This window comes from Trichoderma harzianum (genome assembly GCF_003025095.1).
Source record: "Trichoderma harzianum CBS 226.95 unplaced genomic scaffold M431scaffold_2, whole genome shotgun sequence".
Classification (NCBI taxonomy): Eukaryota; Fungi; Ascomycota; class Sordariomycetes; order Hypocreales; family Hypocreaceae; genus Trichoderma; species Trichoderma harzianum.
The window spans coordinates 3048068-3059154 of NW_020209250.1; the positions used below are offsets into that span (position 1 = coordinate 3048068).

At 51.2% G+C, this 11087-nt stretch overlaps 6 protein-coding genes across 6 annotated transcripts; 3 read left to right on the forward strand and 3 right to left on the reverse strand.

Moving 5' to 3' along the window:
* Window positions 1-28: 28 nt before the first annotated feature.
* On the reverse strand, window positions 29-2841 carry M431DRAFT_73829 (hypothetical protein; the record flags this gene model as incomplete). The annotated part of the gene is made up of 8 exons (XM_024922167.1): window positions 29-516; window positions 567-781; window positions 844-870; window positions 954-1159; window positions 1247-1442; window positions 1495-1713; window positions 1773-2112; window positions 2175-2841. 8 exons carry the CDS (start codon window positions 2839-2841, stop codon window positions 29-31), a joined length of 2358 nt encoding a protein of 785 aa, XP_024779227.1.
* A 731-nt stretch (window positions 2842-3572) lies between these two features.
* Window positions 3573-5167, forward strand: M431DRAFT_107809 (hypothetical protein). Its single transcript, XM_024911658.1, has 3 exons — window positions 3573-4054; window positions 4123-4845; window positions 4928-5167. Exons 1-3 carry the CDS (start codon window positions 3644-3646, stop codon window positions 5087-5089), a joined length of 1296 nt encoding a protein of 431 aa, XP_024779228.1. The 5' UTR covers window positions 3573-3643; the 3' UTR covers window positions 5090-5167.
* Window positions 5168-5525: 358 nt separating this feature from the next.
* On the forward strand, window positions 5526-6502 carry M431DRAFT_478617 (hypothetical protein; the record flags this gene model as incomplete). Its single annotated transcript, XM_024915690.1, has 2 exons — window positions 5526-5895; window positions 5949-6502. 2 exons carry the CDS (start codon window positions 5526-5528, stop codon window positions 6500-6502), a joined length of 924 nt encoding a protein of 307 aa, XP_024779229.1.
* Window positions 6503-6811: 309 nt separating this feature from the next.
* On the reverse strand, window positions 6812-7570 carry M431DRAFT_73849 (hypothetical protein; the record flags this gene model as incomplete). Its single annotated transcript, XM_024922170.1, has 2 exons — window positions 6812-7279; window positions 7424-7570. 2 exons carry the CDS (start codon window positions 7568-7570, stop codon window positions 6812-6814), a joined length of 615 nt encoding a protein of 204 aa, XP_024779230.1.
* A 156-nt stretch (window positions 7571-7726) lies between these two features.
* On the reverse strand, window positions 7727-9071 carry M431DRAFT_504499 (hypothetical protein). Its single transcript, XM_024918479.1, has 5 exons — window positions 8883-9071; window positions 8666-8744; window positions 8529-8569; window positions 7984-8464; window positions 7727-7896 (listed from the first exon to the last, which is right to left on the reverse strand). Exons 1-5 carry the CDS (start codon window positions 8914-8916, stop codon window positions 7824-7826), a joined length of 708 nt encoding a protein of 235 aa, XP_024779231.1. The 5' UTR covers window positions 8917-9071; the 3' UTR covers window positions 7727-7823.
* Window positions 9072-9455: 384 nt separating this feature from the next.
* M431DRAFT_516636 (hypothetical protein) lies at window positions 9456-11025 on the forward strand. Its single transcript, XM_024920311.1, has 4 exons — window positions 9456-9779; window positions 9838-10028; window positions 10112-10438; window positions 10541-11025. The coding sequence occupies exons 1-4, from the start codon at window positions 9686-9688 to the stop codon at window positions 10853-10855; spliced, it is 927 nt and encodes a 308-aa protein (XP_024779232.1). The 5' UTR covers window positions 9456-9685; the 3' UTR covers window positions 10856-11025.
* The last annotated feature ends 62 nt before the right edge of the window (window positions 11026-11087 follow it).

Consider the following 11087-nt stretch of genomic DNA (forward strand, 5'->3'; position numbering starts at 1 on the left):
AATCCCGCAGCAACTCTTTGGTCCGTCTTCACCAGGAATTTGGGCCAAAGTGCTCTCCCGGTGCAACATGCGCCCTTATAGCCGTACCCTTAGAATCCATCGTCGAGTCAACAACAGTATTCCCCCACCACTGCGGAGGATCAATCCCATTCAAAGTAAACGCGAAAAATATGAAGAGCGTAGCCAGCGCCAGACCCAAGTCCAAGCCAGACGACGTCAAAAAGTTCAAGCGGCTCCACCACCGGAAGTAGCGCTTCTTGATCCAGAACTGGAAGACGAAACCCACGATGCCCCAGGAGAAGTAATTGAGAGGGGTGGCGGGCGGGATGGAGCCGGGCCCGCCGAAGAGGAGCGGCGCGATGAGGTATCTCACGGGGGATTTTGGGTATTTCTTGACGGCGAAGTAGATGATGATTGGGGTGATTGCGCCGAAGATGAAGAAGATGAAGAGGCCGGAGTAGATTTGGCCTGGGGAAAACATTCGGCCTGGGCCAATGAGGCCCCAGATAACAGAGGCTAGGAAATTATGAGCATGGTAATTTTCAGGTGAGGAGGGGCATTCTTACCAGAGTAGAATACTCTTCCACCTGGGCATGTGAAGTGGTCCTCTTGCTGATCGTCGCATACATTTTCGATGCTGTTGAGTGCCAAGTTAAGGACCAAGACTTGGATGACGCATGAATAAGTCGTGGCGACGACCTGGGCCATGAACATGGTCCTGGGAGGGATTTTCATGTAATGACCGAATTTAAGATCTGACACGAAATTGAGTGCTTGGGACCTGTTTTGGAGCGTGGTAAGAAGATTGCCTATGAAGGGCATTGTTGTATGTCATGCACTTACATTGTGATGTATCCAAACGTTTTGAAGCTAATCATGTACATAATCATGGTTAACGACGAGGTATCTTTTCACATTTGTCAGGGTTGCATAAACGCGGGATAAAAACGTACAGCATGAGCGCTAGAGGCCGTCCCGGCTGGATGTAGCCGTAGACAAACTCCGTGAGCACATTCAAGCCAATCTGATTATTCGTCACGGCCTGGATGATACCGATTGGCAAAGAGAAGCCGAACGAAATCATGACGGCCAGTAAAAAGGCCCACCAAGTTAAATTGGTTGGGTACGCGAGCACTGTATAGAAGCCCAATGCCAGCATCTGCATCACGTACGATGATGTCAGCGGGTGCCGAAGATGATGGTTGCCTGTGCTGCTGGGAATTGGGAGAGGGTGGGAGCAACTGACAATGCAGAAGAGAGAGAGGTACCACCAAGTTGGTGCCTCCTTGTACTTTCTCATCAGTTTCATGTGAATGTCCGGCTTTTCCGTGGTGCTGTTCATGTACTGCTTCCAGATGTATTTGCCGTGGTGCAGATACGTATATACGACGAGTGAGGAGATGGCGGCGAAAGACAGGCCATATGAGATGGCAAACGTGGTGCTATTGAATCATGAGCCTTGAGGTGAGACCGCCGGAGCAGGCTGGAACTGACCTGATAAATAAGGGCGAATATTTATGATAGGCTTCCTCATTCAGAGTCATGTCTGGATTCACGACCCGACTAATGTTATACCTTGCTCCCGTGTTGTCGTAGATGCTGGCGTCGTTGATGGGTAGGAACTGGGCATACCATGTCCCAGAGTAGTGGAGTAAAATCGTCAAACCTGAATAGAATATGACAACGCTGATCAAGGTATTGGCAATCGCGTGCCTATGTTGCCGTTACTATTAAGAGTAATGCAGCCAGTCGGATGGGCTGGTGTCACTCACCAAGGCGTAACAAGAGGAGATCCAATGTAGCCTGTCACCTGGCTCCAGTCAAAGGTAATGGGTATAATGGACAAGCCAGTGTTTCCACCAAACAGCTGATTGATGACTGGGTTTTGCGGCGCCATCCAAGTTGCAAAAGCAAAGACGCTCAAGAATTGGGCAAAAAAGCCAGGGATGAAGTAGTATACAAAGGATGCTGCAGTAATGAGGCCAAACCATGTATACCTAGGTAGCCTGCCGCCGAGGACTGTTGGGTCAATGTCATCACTCGAGTCATACATGGCATTCATCATGGCCACGGAAGCTAGATTTCCAGGCCATATCATCGACGCAGGATACACTACGGTCAAATCGTTAGCTACCATGTAAGTGAATTCACATCAAAGAAAGTGTTTATCAAACCTAGGTATTTGCGCATAACGCCAGCAATTCCGTATCCCAACGACTGCGTGGAAACGGTGAGCAAGATCTGGAAAAGCAATCCGAAATTCTGCTTGTAAAAAACCAGCTGCGCCAGGATAATATCTGTTGAATAGGCAACGGAAAAGGATACAGACGCCATTACTCCAATGATTGCATGCTCCTTCATGTTAAAAGGGCCCGGGTTCAGCTGCCACTTGAGGCCAAATATGTTAAACTCTCGTTCCGGGACAAATCTTGCCCATCCATGACCGATGGGCCAGGCAATGATCTGAGCGACCAGAGCTCCGATGGAAATGGCCGGCCGGCGCAGCGAAAAGATGGTGTTCATTGATGCTCCGAGAATAACAAGAGACAGTCCAATTGTCCACGCACGGACTGTATTGCATGGCACATCTTCGTCGTAATTGTGGACAGCGGCGCGAACCTCCGGATATGGTGAATTCTCCTCCTCGTCCTCATCCTCAGCTTTCTTAGACCCGTCATCGGATAAGCCGTCTTCATGATGTGCATGGCGATGGGACTCATGATCCTCTGGCAAGTTTGGGTCCATGAGGAGCTCATACTCGGAGCCCTGATCATCGTCATCAGCATCATTCCGAGCGCCTGAATCGGGCCATTTGGAGATGTTTTCCCGTAGGTTCTCCATGAGTCCGGTAGTTGGACTTGAAAGAGAATGCCGAGGATGAACTCCAGATTCGCTCTCACGTCCACTCGCCTCAGCCATGTTGTCGCCTCTATTCAAGGCGCTGGTTGAAGTATATGTATCTCAAAGAGCTTCTGAGAGGGGGAGACCATAAGCGGATTAGGTCAGCTGAGGACAGCGATGCGGTAATGAAATAAGCTTGTATAGTATCAATTTCTCTCTCTTTCTCTCTCTTCCCTCTGATTTCAATTTGGAGCATCCATCTTGAATGAAATGGAATGAGTATTGTCGTGTTGGTTCTGAAGTGTTATCGAGGCTAAGCTCAGTCCGATAAGTGGCCACGCGACAATAGAACAAGCGGCTGAAGCCACGGCCAGCGTACTTCGGGTATTTCGGGAAGCTCTTTGTGATTATTACTGGATAAATAATTTCCAGATGCTATTCTAGCAGATGAGCTCTCGATTGAATGAATTGAGATGATTATTTGCTTGTCTTGAGAAGGATGAATGTCTGAGACTGAGACAGAAGAGACAAATCGCAAGAGCGGCCTAGACGGTGAGCAGCTGCGTAACTGTAAAAAGAGGTTTAGCGTATTTCGACCCGCACTAACTGACAATACGCTGCTAAACCGGGTCGGGCTATTTCCACGAACATTTACATGTGCTCTGGATCAGTCATCTCAACTCATCTCGAATTTAAGGATTTCTCATCAGGTCTAACAAAACGCCGCCAAAGTAAAATCGGTTTCAAACAACTGCTCACAAACCCGAATTACGTCAAAGATCTTGATATGGAATCATAAAAAATGCGGCGGGTTGTCGTGACTGGCCTCGGCGCCATCACGCCTCTCGGGCTCGGCATCCAACGGACATGGGCTCGTCTCATTGCTGGCGAGTCCGGCATCATCAGCGTTGCGGATCGAGAACCTCGACAACGATGGAGAGAGCTGACGTGTACCGTTGCCGGCGTCGTTCCTCAAGGACCTGGCGGGAAGGCTGATGGCTTATGGAAGGCCGATGACTGGCTGAGTGCCGCGGAACAGCGACGCATGTCGGCTTTTACGCAGTATGCGATTGCGGCCAGTGACATGGCTTTGAAGGATGCTGGGTGGGAGGCATCACGGGTTGAGGACCAAGAGGCTACGGGAGTGTGTCTTGGGAGCGGTATTGGGAACCTGGAAGAGATGTATGACACGAGTCTGTCTCATGGTAGAGATGTAAGCCTACCAAACTCCGTCTACGCCTAACTGTAGTACTCATTCAGCTGACACAATGCCTACAACAGGGATATAAAAAAGTATCGCCGCTTTTCGTGCCTAAACTTCTCATCAACATGGCGGCAGGGCACATTGCCATGAGGCACGGGTTCCAAGGCCCAAACCATGCCGCAACGACGGCTTGCACTACCGGCGCGCATTCTATTGGGGACGCAGCTCGGTTCATTGCGTTAGGAGATGCCGATGTTATGGTTGCTGGAGGATCAGAGTCCTGCATCCACCCTCTCACTTTTGCCGGCTTCGGCAGGGCCAGATCCCTGGCCACAGCGTTCAACGATACGCCACAGGCGGCATGTCGCCCATTTGATGCCGATCGAAACGGCTTTGTCCTTGCTGAGGGAGCAGCAGTGTGCGTGCTCGAGGAGCTTGAGCATGCAAAGGCCAGGGGAGCCAAGATCTACGCCGAAGTTAGCGGATACGGCTGCAGCGGTGATGCGTACCACATGACGGCGCCCCGAGAAGATGGACATGGAGCATATCTCGCCATGAAAAAGGCCTTGAAGAGCGCAGGCATCAAACCGTCTCAAGTCGACTACGTGAATGCACACGCCACGAGCACGCAGGTGGGAGACTCGGCCGAAGCAGCAGCCATCAAACGGATCATGATGGGCGACGAAGGCGTTTCATCCGAGTCCCAAGTCACTGTGAGCAGCACCAAGGGCGCAATAGGACATTTGCTAGGTGCAGCCGGAGCAATTGAGGCCCTCTTCTGCATCCTGGCGATTCATGAAGTGAGTCTAAGCCCCCGTCTTGAGTGCACTCGTACATGCAAGGAGGTCTATTGTGTCTATTAAATACTAACAACATAAACAGGGAGTCGTGCCGGCTACTTTGAATCTAGAGCAGCCAAATGTAGACGTCAACTTCAATCTTGTCCCCTTGACGTCTCAGGAGAAGCAAGTCAAAGTTGCAATGAGCAACAGCTTTGGATTTGGGGGGACCAACAGCACGCTTGTGTTTACCAAGTTTGAGTAGGCTTGTAAGAGTAAGATACTTGTACATTATATAAACATCGATGTAGAACTAAATAACACGACATTCTCCGATATTCTCCACTACAAATGAAAATCCTCTTATATCAAACTTCAGCCATTGAATTCTACCATTCAATCTCAACCCCTCCTCCGCCATACACTGCGAATCTGCCCCTCCATGCATACAAGCCGCCAGCCGAACTTCAGCCGCCACCAACCATCCGATCGTCTAGCTAATTTCTTCGCACAAGGGAAATCCACCGCGTCATGGAAAGGCTACCAGGCCATGTTCAGAAAAAAAAAATCCATCCAATATAGCTCGCCCGCCCAACGTCCCTCTCCCTCATGGCCATTCGATCCCTCCCGAAGCGCTCACCATAATTCATAATCTTTTTCGCAATCTTTAATCTATTTTCTTTTCTTCTTCTTTCTTCACAATGGCCTGCGAAAGCTGCAGATCACAGGCCCGGTCCTTGCTCCGGGTCGCATCCCGCACATCAGTATCCCGGTCTTCGGCCGCCAAATCGGTTTTTTGGCCGCTGCTTCACGCCAATGCGCCCGTCCGATCGTCGCCGCTGTCCCGGAGCTTCAGCAGCTCCAGCTCTAGGAGGCTCTTGGGGGGTCTTGGGAGCTCGATTGGGGAGTCGTACCGAGTTCTGGGCGCCTCGGAGAGACTGTTCAAGGCATGTGCCAAAGCAGCTGATTATCGCATCACTGAGGAGGAGCGCAAGAATGATCAGGTAGAGAGATTGGATGACGGCGAGGAAATTGGCCAGGCTCTGGAAGAGGGAAACATCTGGCATAATAGTATGTGAAATCTTGGTCCAAAATAAAACATCACGCTTGCTAACGGACTGCAGCTTTCAAACTGCCGCCCACCTTTAGCACTTGGTCGCACGTCACCATGTTGCACCTCTACCTCATCAACGCCCGCATACGATGCCTCGAGCGAGACGCATACCGAAACTGGCAGCAGCAGCTCATCGACCACTTCTTCTTCGAGTGCGAGAAGAAGATGCACATTGACCACAACATCACATCCAGCGCCCTCCGACAGCGCTACCTCAAGGACATATTTGTCCAGTGGCGAGGTCTCCTGCTTGCATACGATGAGGGCCTTATCAAGGGCGACGCTGTGTTGGCAAGCGCCGTGTGGAGAAATCTGTTCAAGGGCGACCCCGAGGTCGACCCCCGAGCGCTGGTGGCTATTGTTGGATGGATGAGATCGGGCCTTGTGTCGCTGGAGAGCGCCTCGGACATGGCCATGCCCAATAGGGCGCTGGAAGTGCTAGCCAGGCCAGTTGATGTGTTCTGGACGAGGCTAGAGGAGCCATTCAAGAAGGAGACTGGCAAGGATGCTGTGCAGGAGAGCCAAGAAGTAAAGCCTACGCCCGAGGTGGCCAAGGCTGCTTGAATCAAGAAGACGGGGGCATTCAAAACGACAATGACGATGACGACCAAAAGAGAACTGGCGAGTATGAGACCTGTAAAATATATGTATGGTGTCAAGGGCAAAAACGGTGGCGTGGGCAAGGAAAAAATGAGAGGAAGACGACGGAGGCTCAAGATGATGAGTCCCTCTTCTTTGATGGTGCATATAATAATGCAGTGTACGAGTGTGTTGGCATAAAGCGGAGGCCCGACACGCCACCTCCTGGTATATAGAACTTTGTTGATGTATAGATGAAAAAACAACCAATCTCACGCTCATCCTCACGCTCGTTCACTCACTCCTCTCCCACATCTGAAACTCATACTTGATACCCGCCTCCTCCTGTCCACCCTCCTCAACCGCTTCCCCCGTCCACTCCTGCAACTCCTCCCTCGACCTCTTCTTCCACCCATCAACCCCCTCCCCCGTCAAGTTCAGCGGGAAAAACGTATCGCACTCAAACTCAGCATCAATGCTCGTCAGTAGCACGCGCTTCGCGGCCGGATGCCTCAGCGCCGCCTCGTAGATCTGCGCGCCGCCCATGACGAAGATGCGCCCGCCGCTCGAGTTCGCCTCTTGCGCGTACCGCAGCGCCGCCTCTACGGACGGCACTCGGATCTCAGAGCCTGTGGGAGGAGAGGGCGGGTTGGCGGGCGCTGAGCGGGTAATGACGATGTTGAGGCGGTTCTTGAGAGGGCGGAATTTGGGGGGGATAGAGTCCCAGGTTTTGCGGCCCATGATGACTGCGTTTTGGGGAGTCTAGAATTCAGTTAGCAAGTTGCTCATATGTACATGATCATTTTGGCTTTAGATTATGAATAGAATAGATGTAAATTTCAGTCAAAGCGGCGTCGTTTGCTGAGCTGAACCTCATATGAGATGGAACAAGTTTTTCAACCTTACCTGTGATGAAGTAGCTGGAACTCGAGTCGTCACGCGAGCAAAATACTGCATTTCTCTTTTTAGGCCTTTCCAGGGCATCGTGCCCTGGAAGCCTATGCCCATACTACGGGTGGCCGCCACAATGAGGGTGAGTTCTGGCGATGCCATTGCAGCTGTGTTGTATGTTTGATATGAGGATAAGTAAGTGGTGAAAAATGGTGTAAGTTGTTTAGTTGCCAATTTAGCGCAGTGAAAATGCGCTGCAAGCTTAGATTCGGCCAAAGGTGGGTATGGCAGAGACAACAGACCGCTGGCTAATGGGGATGATATCTCAAAAATTAAGTCTCAGATTATACATAAACATCTAATTAACCATGTAGTGCAGTTATTGCACTTCCATTCGCCTATTACCAAGCCTTCGCTACAACTTTGACGGCGTCAACACCGCAATATCTTGAAACGGAATGTCCAAAAACTTGTAAATATGATGAAATCTGAATCCAGTCAGTATGATAAACCCCCCTTTTACATGCAACTCATCCCTTCTCAAGCAAAGGGAAATACTTTTGATAAAAACTCACCGATCGCTACCAAAAAAGGGCTCCTGCTCGCCCTTTGCATTCGTCACCCAAATCCAAGGCGCGCCAAAGGCCCCCTGATCAACGGCCCTCTGGGTAGTGGCCATGAGAACGTCCTTCATCCCACCACGGGCCTTCAAGATCTTTTCCACTTCCTCCTCAGTGAAGAGCTTCTTGCCACCGCCCTTGACAGGATTCTCTGTCGCCCCTTGGAGCACAGCGCGCAGGTTCTCCTCCGGGATGAGATTGACGTGGGGAGGCGTCCAGAAGGCCTTGAATAAGGACTCAAAGGTGGCAAGGAATGTTTCCTTTGGGTAGTTGGCCTTGATATAGTGAAGTGCACGCAGCGGTGAGACGGTATGAGAGACAGACATGAGGTCTGGAGGGCCCTGGATACCGAAAAGGCCAACGCGTTCAGCGGCACGACGAGAGTCATATTTTAGGTAGGCTGCCTTGATCTCGTTTGTCCACGGAGGACGGTTCCCTGTATGGCCAGTCAGTATCATGGTATGATATCGTTGAATAATGATATCCAAGTCATGGAATACCTGAGAGGTGGTTGATGCCGCCCAGCAGCACGGGATGTATCCTAACGAACACAAAATGAGTATCCGATCCAAAACAACTATTCCTTGTACACGATCATGCGCCGTGTCCTTAAAGGGGAGCATGTGGGATGACCTACTCTATTTCGACTCCATTGGCCGCCAGCTTATCTCGATTCTGCGCCAAGTCTGTGAACGCGATATAGCTAAAATAGGATGCTAACCGCGGGAATGCATCGATCAGTCATTTAAAAATCACAATATCAAAATAAGAAAAGACAAGGGAAATGACAGCATTGCCCCAGTCGAGACACACCGAGCCCAGAAACCCCCGAAAAGGCACCGTGCAAGACTCACCGAGATCCAAGAAGCACTCAATCTTGCCGCCCATGGTTGGTTTGCGCTTGTTCCCCTTGTCTACTCTAAACAAGCAGCTTTTCCCCCAGATTTCCGCTTTTTTTCCCAAGATCAAGACTAAGGAAAATCGATTCCCGCAGATAGGCGCAGATGGCGTGATTGACGATGATGACAAAATCAGAATTCAAGAGGGCATTGAGAGGAGGAGAGCGAGCTTGCACATGTAAGACCGCCCCAGTACTTGTAGTCCACAGTACGGCAAGCAATAGCGAGGCTTTCCCCCCCATTTCTCGATTCCATACGGACACTTAGTGTAATCCATTGATGGCTTTACCCCGGCTTACTCCAAACTGCTAATCCACTGCAGCTTTACCGCATAGCCGCGCTGTAAGTTTGCGGGGCAGCAGCGCTGAGGACGCTATAATCAGCACCTGGGCACGGAACCGAGGCATCAGAGCCCCCTGATCCATAGCGGCGGATGTTGAGTAATCGGAAAAGAGCTCCCGGGTTTAGATGCTGTGCTCCACAATCTCGGCAGCTTCACGCCCAGCTTAACTGACGATTTATAAGTTTCGGAGGGGATGACATACTCGTTATGCTTCAGGGCTACTGGAATCTCATCAGCCTTATAAGCTCTTGTCTTCTTCTCCACTTTGTGAAAAGAAAAGATAAGAAGCAATTGAGCATATCAACCTCTCTGAACCATCATCGCGTCTCCGTCTCATCGTAGCCTCCTCATCTTACTGTCTTACTATCTCTCCGTCTCACTTCTTACACGTAAAATAACCTAACCACCACCCAAAATGGTCAGCTCAAAGCCCGTAGCCCTCGTCGTGGGAGCTTCCCGCGGAATCGGCCGCCAAGTCGCCATCGATCTGGCCGCCAACGGCTACGCAAGTGAGCATCTCACTAAATTCGCATGCCATGTCCATCAAGTCAGACTAACAACATCCAGTCGTCGTGGCTGCCAAGTCCATCACAGACCCTTCCAAGCTCACCGATAAAGCCCCAAATCCAAAGTCCAACGACTCAACCATCACCACCGTCGCCCGCGAAATCACCTCTGCCGGCGGCGATGCCACGCCCATCCAGGTCGATGTGCGGTCCGAGGAGAGCGTGAATGCCCTCGTCGCAAAGACCATTGCTGTAAGACAAAGACAAAGCCTCCACTAATCCATCGCCATCGCCATCATCAATGCTAATGTTAATGCTAATGCTTCTCGATCCAGACATACGGCCGCCTCGACGTCCTCGTCTACAACTCGGGCGCAATCTGGTGGGCTTCCGTCGCGAACTCGCCCCTCAAGCGCTTCCAGCTCATGCAGCGCGTCAACCCCGAGGGCCTCTACGCCGTCGTCCAGGCCGCCCTCCCGCACCTCCGCCCTCACGGCCGCATCGTCGTCGTCAGCCCGCCCATCTACAGCCGCTTCTTCCGCGGCAAGACCGCCTACGCCATGGGTAAAGTCGGCATGAGCGTCCTGACAAAGGGCCTGGCCATGGACTTTAAGCGCGAAGGGCTCAAGGACATGGCCATTACAAGCATCTGGCCCGCCGTGGTAAGTAACATACCTATACATACAAAACCTCCAACAAAATATATATACATGCACAGATATATATACCATGTATAAAATCAACATTTTACTAACCAAACGCAGGCAATCGAATCCGCCGCCACCGAGCAATTCACAAAGAAAAACCCCGGCGAGGAAAAGGACCTCCGCAAGCCCACCATCTTCTCCGACGCCATCCTCGGCATCCTGCGCTCCCCCGCCGAAAAGGTCAACGGCGAGCTCGTCCTCGACGAGGACTTCCTCCGCGAGCACATGGGCGTCACCGACTTTTCAAAGTACAGCGTCGTTCCCGGCTCCAGCCCGCGCCGCATCATGCCCGCCCGCTTGCCCGACCTGACTGTTGCCGAGCAGGATGATGAGGGGCAGAGGGTTGATAGCGCTACTAAATCGAAGTTGTAATTGCATTTTTCTAAGGGAGGATGGGCCGTAGAGTATGGGTTGAATAGCAAGCTTCAACTGTTTGGGTAATGGAGCCGTAGGAAATTGGGTCTTGGCTAGAGCAAAGATTGTCACTCAGCCATTGTAGGATATCGAGACAAATACATCAATGAAACAGATACACAAAGCACATACTTGCCTTGCCCACGTACCAAAATACATACATGTCTGACTTGATGCTTATAGGCACCTG

Bases quoted from the DNA above. Each gene is read 5' to 3' on its own strand.
- M431DRAFT_107809 (XM_024911658.1), top strand. From the start codon at position 3,644: ATGCGGCGGGTTGTCGTGACTGGCCTCGGCGCCATCACGCCTCTCGGG. The intron at 4,055-4,122 runs GTAAGCCTACCA...TGCCTACAACAG, and splicing joins GTCTGTCTCATGGTAGAGAT to GGATATAAAAAAGTATCGCC. The intron at 4,846-4,927 runs GTGAGTCTAAGC...CAACATAAACAG, and splicing joins GCATCCTGGCGATTCATGAA to GGAGTCGTGCCGGCTACTTT.
- M431DRAFT_504499 (XM_024918479.1), bottom strand. From the start codon at position 8,916: ATGGGCGGCAAGATTGAGTGCTTCTTGGATCTCG. The intron at 8,745-8,882 runs GTGAGTCTTGCA...TCCCGCGGTTAG, and splicing joins TGAGTGCTTCTTGGATCTCG to CATCCTATTTTAGCTATATC. The intron at 8,570-8,665 runs GTAGGTCATCCC...TGTGTTCGTTAG, and splicing joins GCCAATGGAGTCGAAATAGA to GATACATCCCGTGCTGCTGG.
- M431DRAFT_516636 (XM_024920311.1), top strand. From the start codon at position 9,686: ATGGTCAGCTCAAAGCCCGTAGCCCTCGTCGTGGGAGCTTCCCGCGGA. The intron at 10,029-10,111 runs GTAAGACAAAGA...TTCTCGATCCAG, and splicing joins TCGTCGCAAAGACCATTGCT to ACATACGGCCGCCTCGACGT. The intron at 10,439-10,540 runs GTAAGTAACATA...AACCAAACGCAG, and splicing joins CAAGCATCTGGCCCGCCGTG to GCAATCGAATCCGCCGCCAC.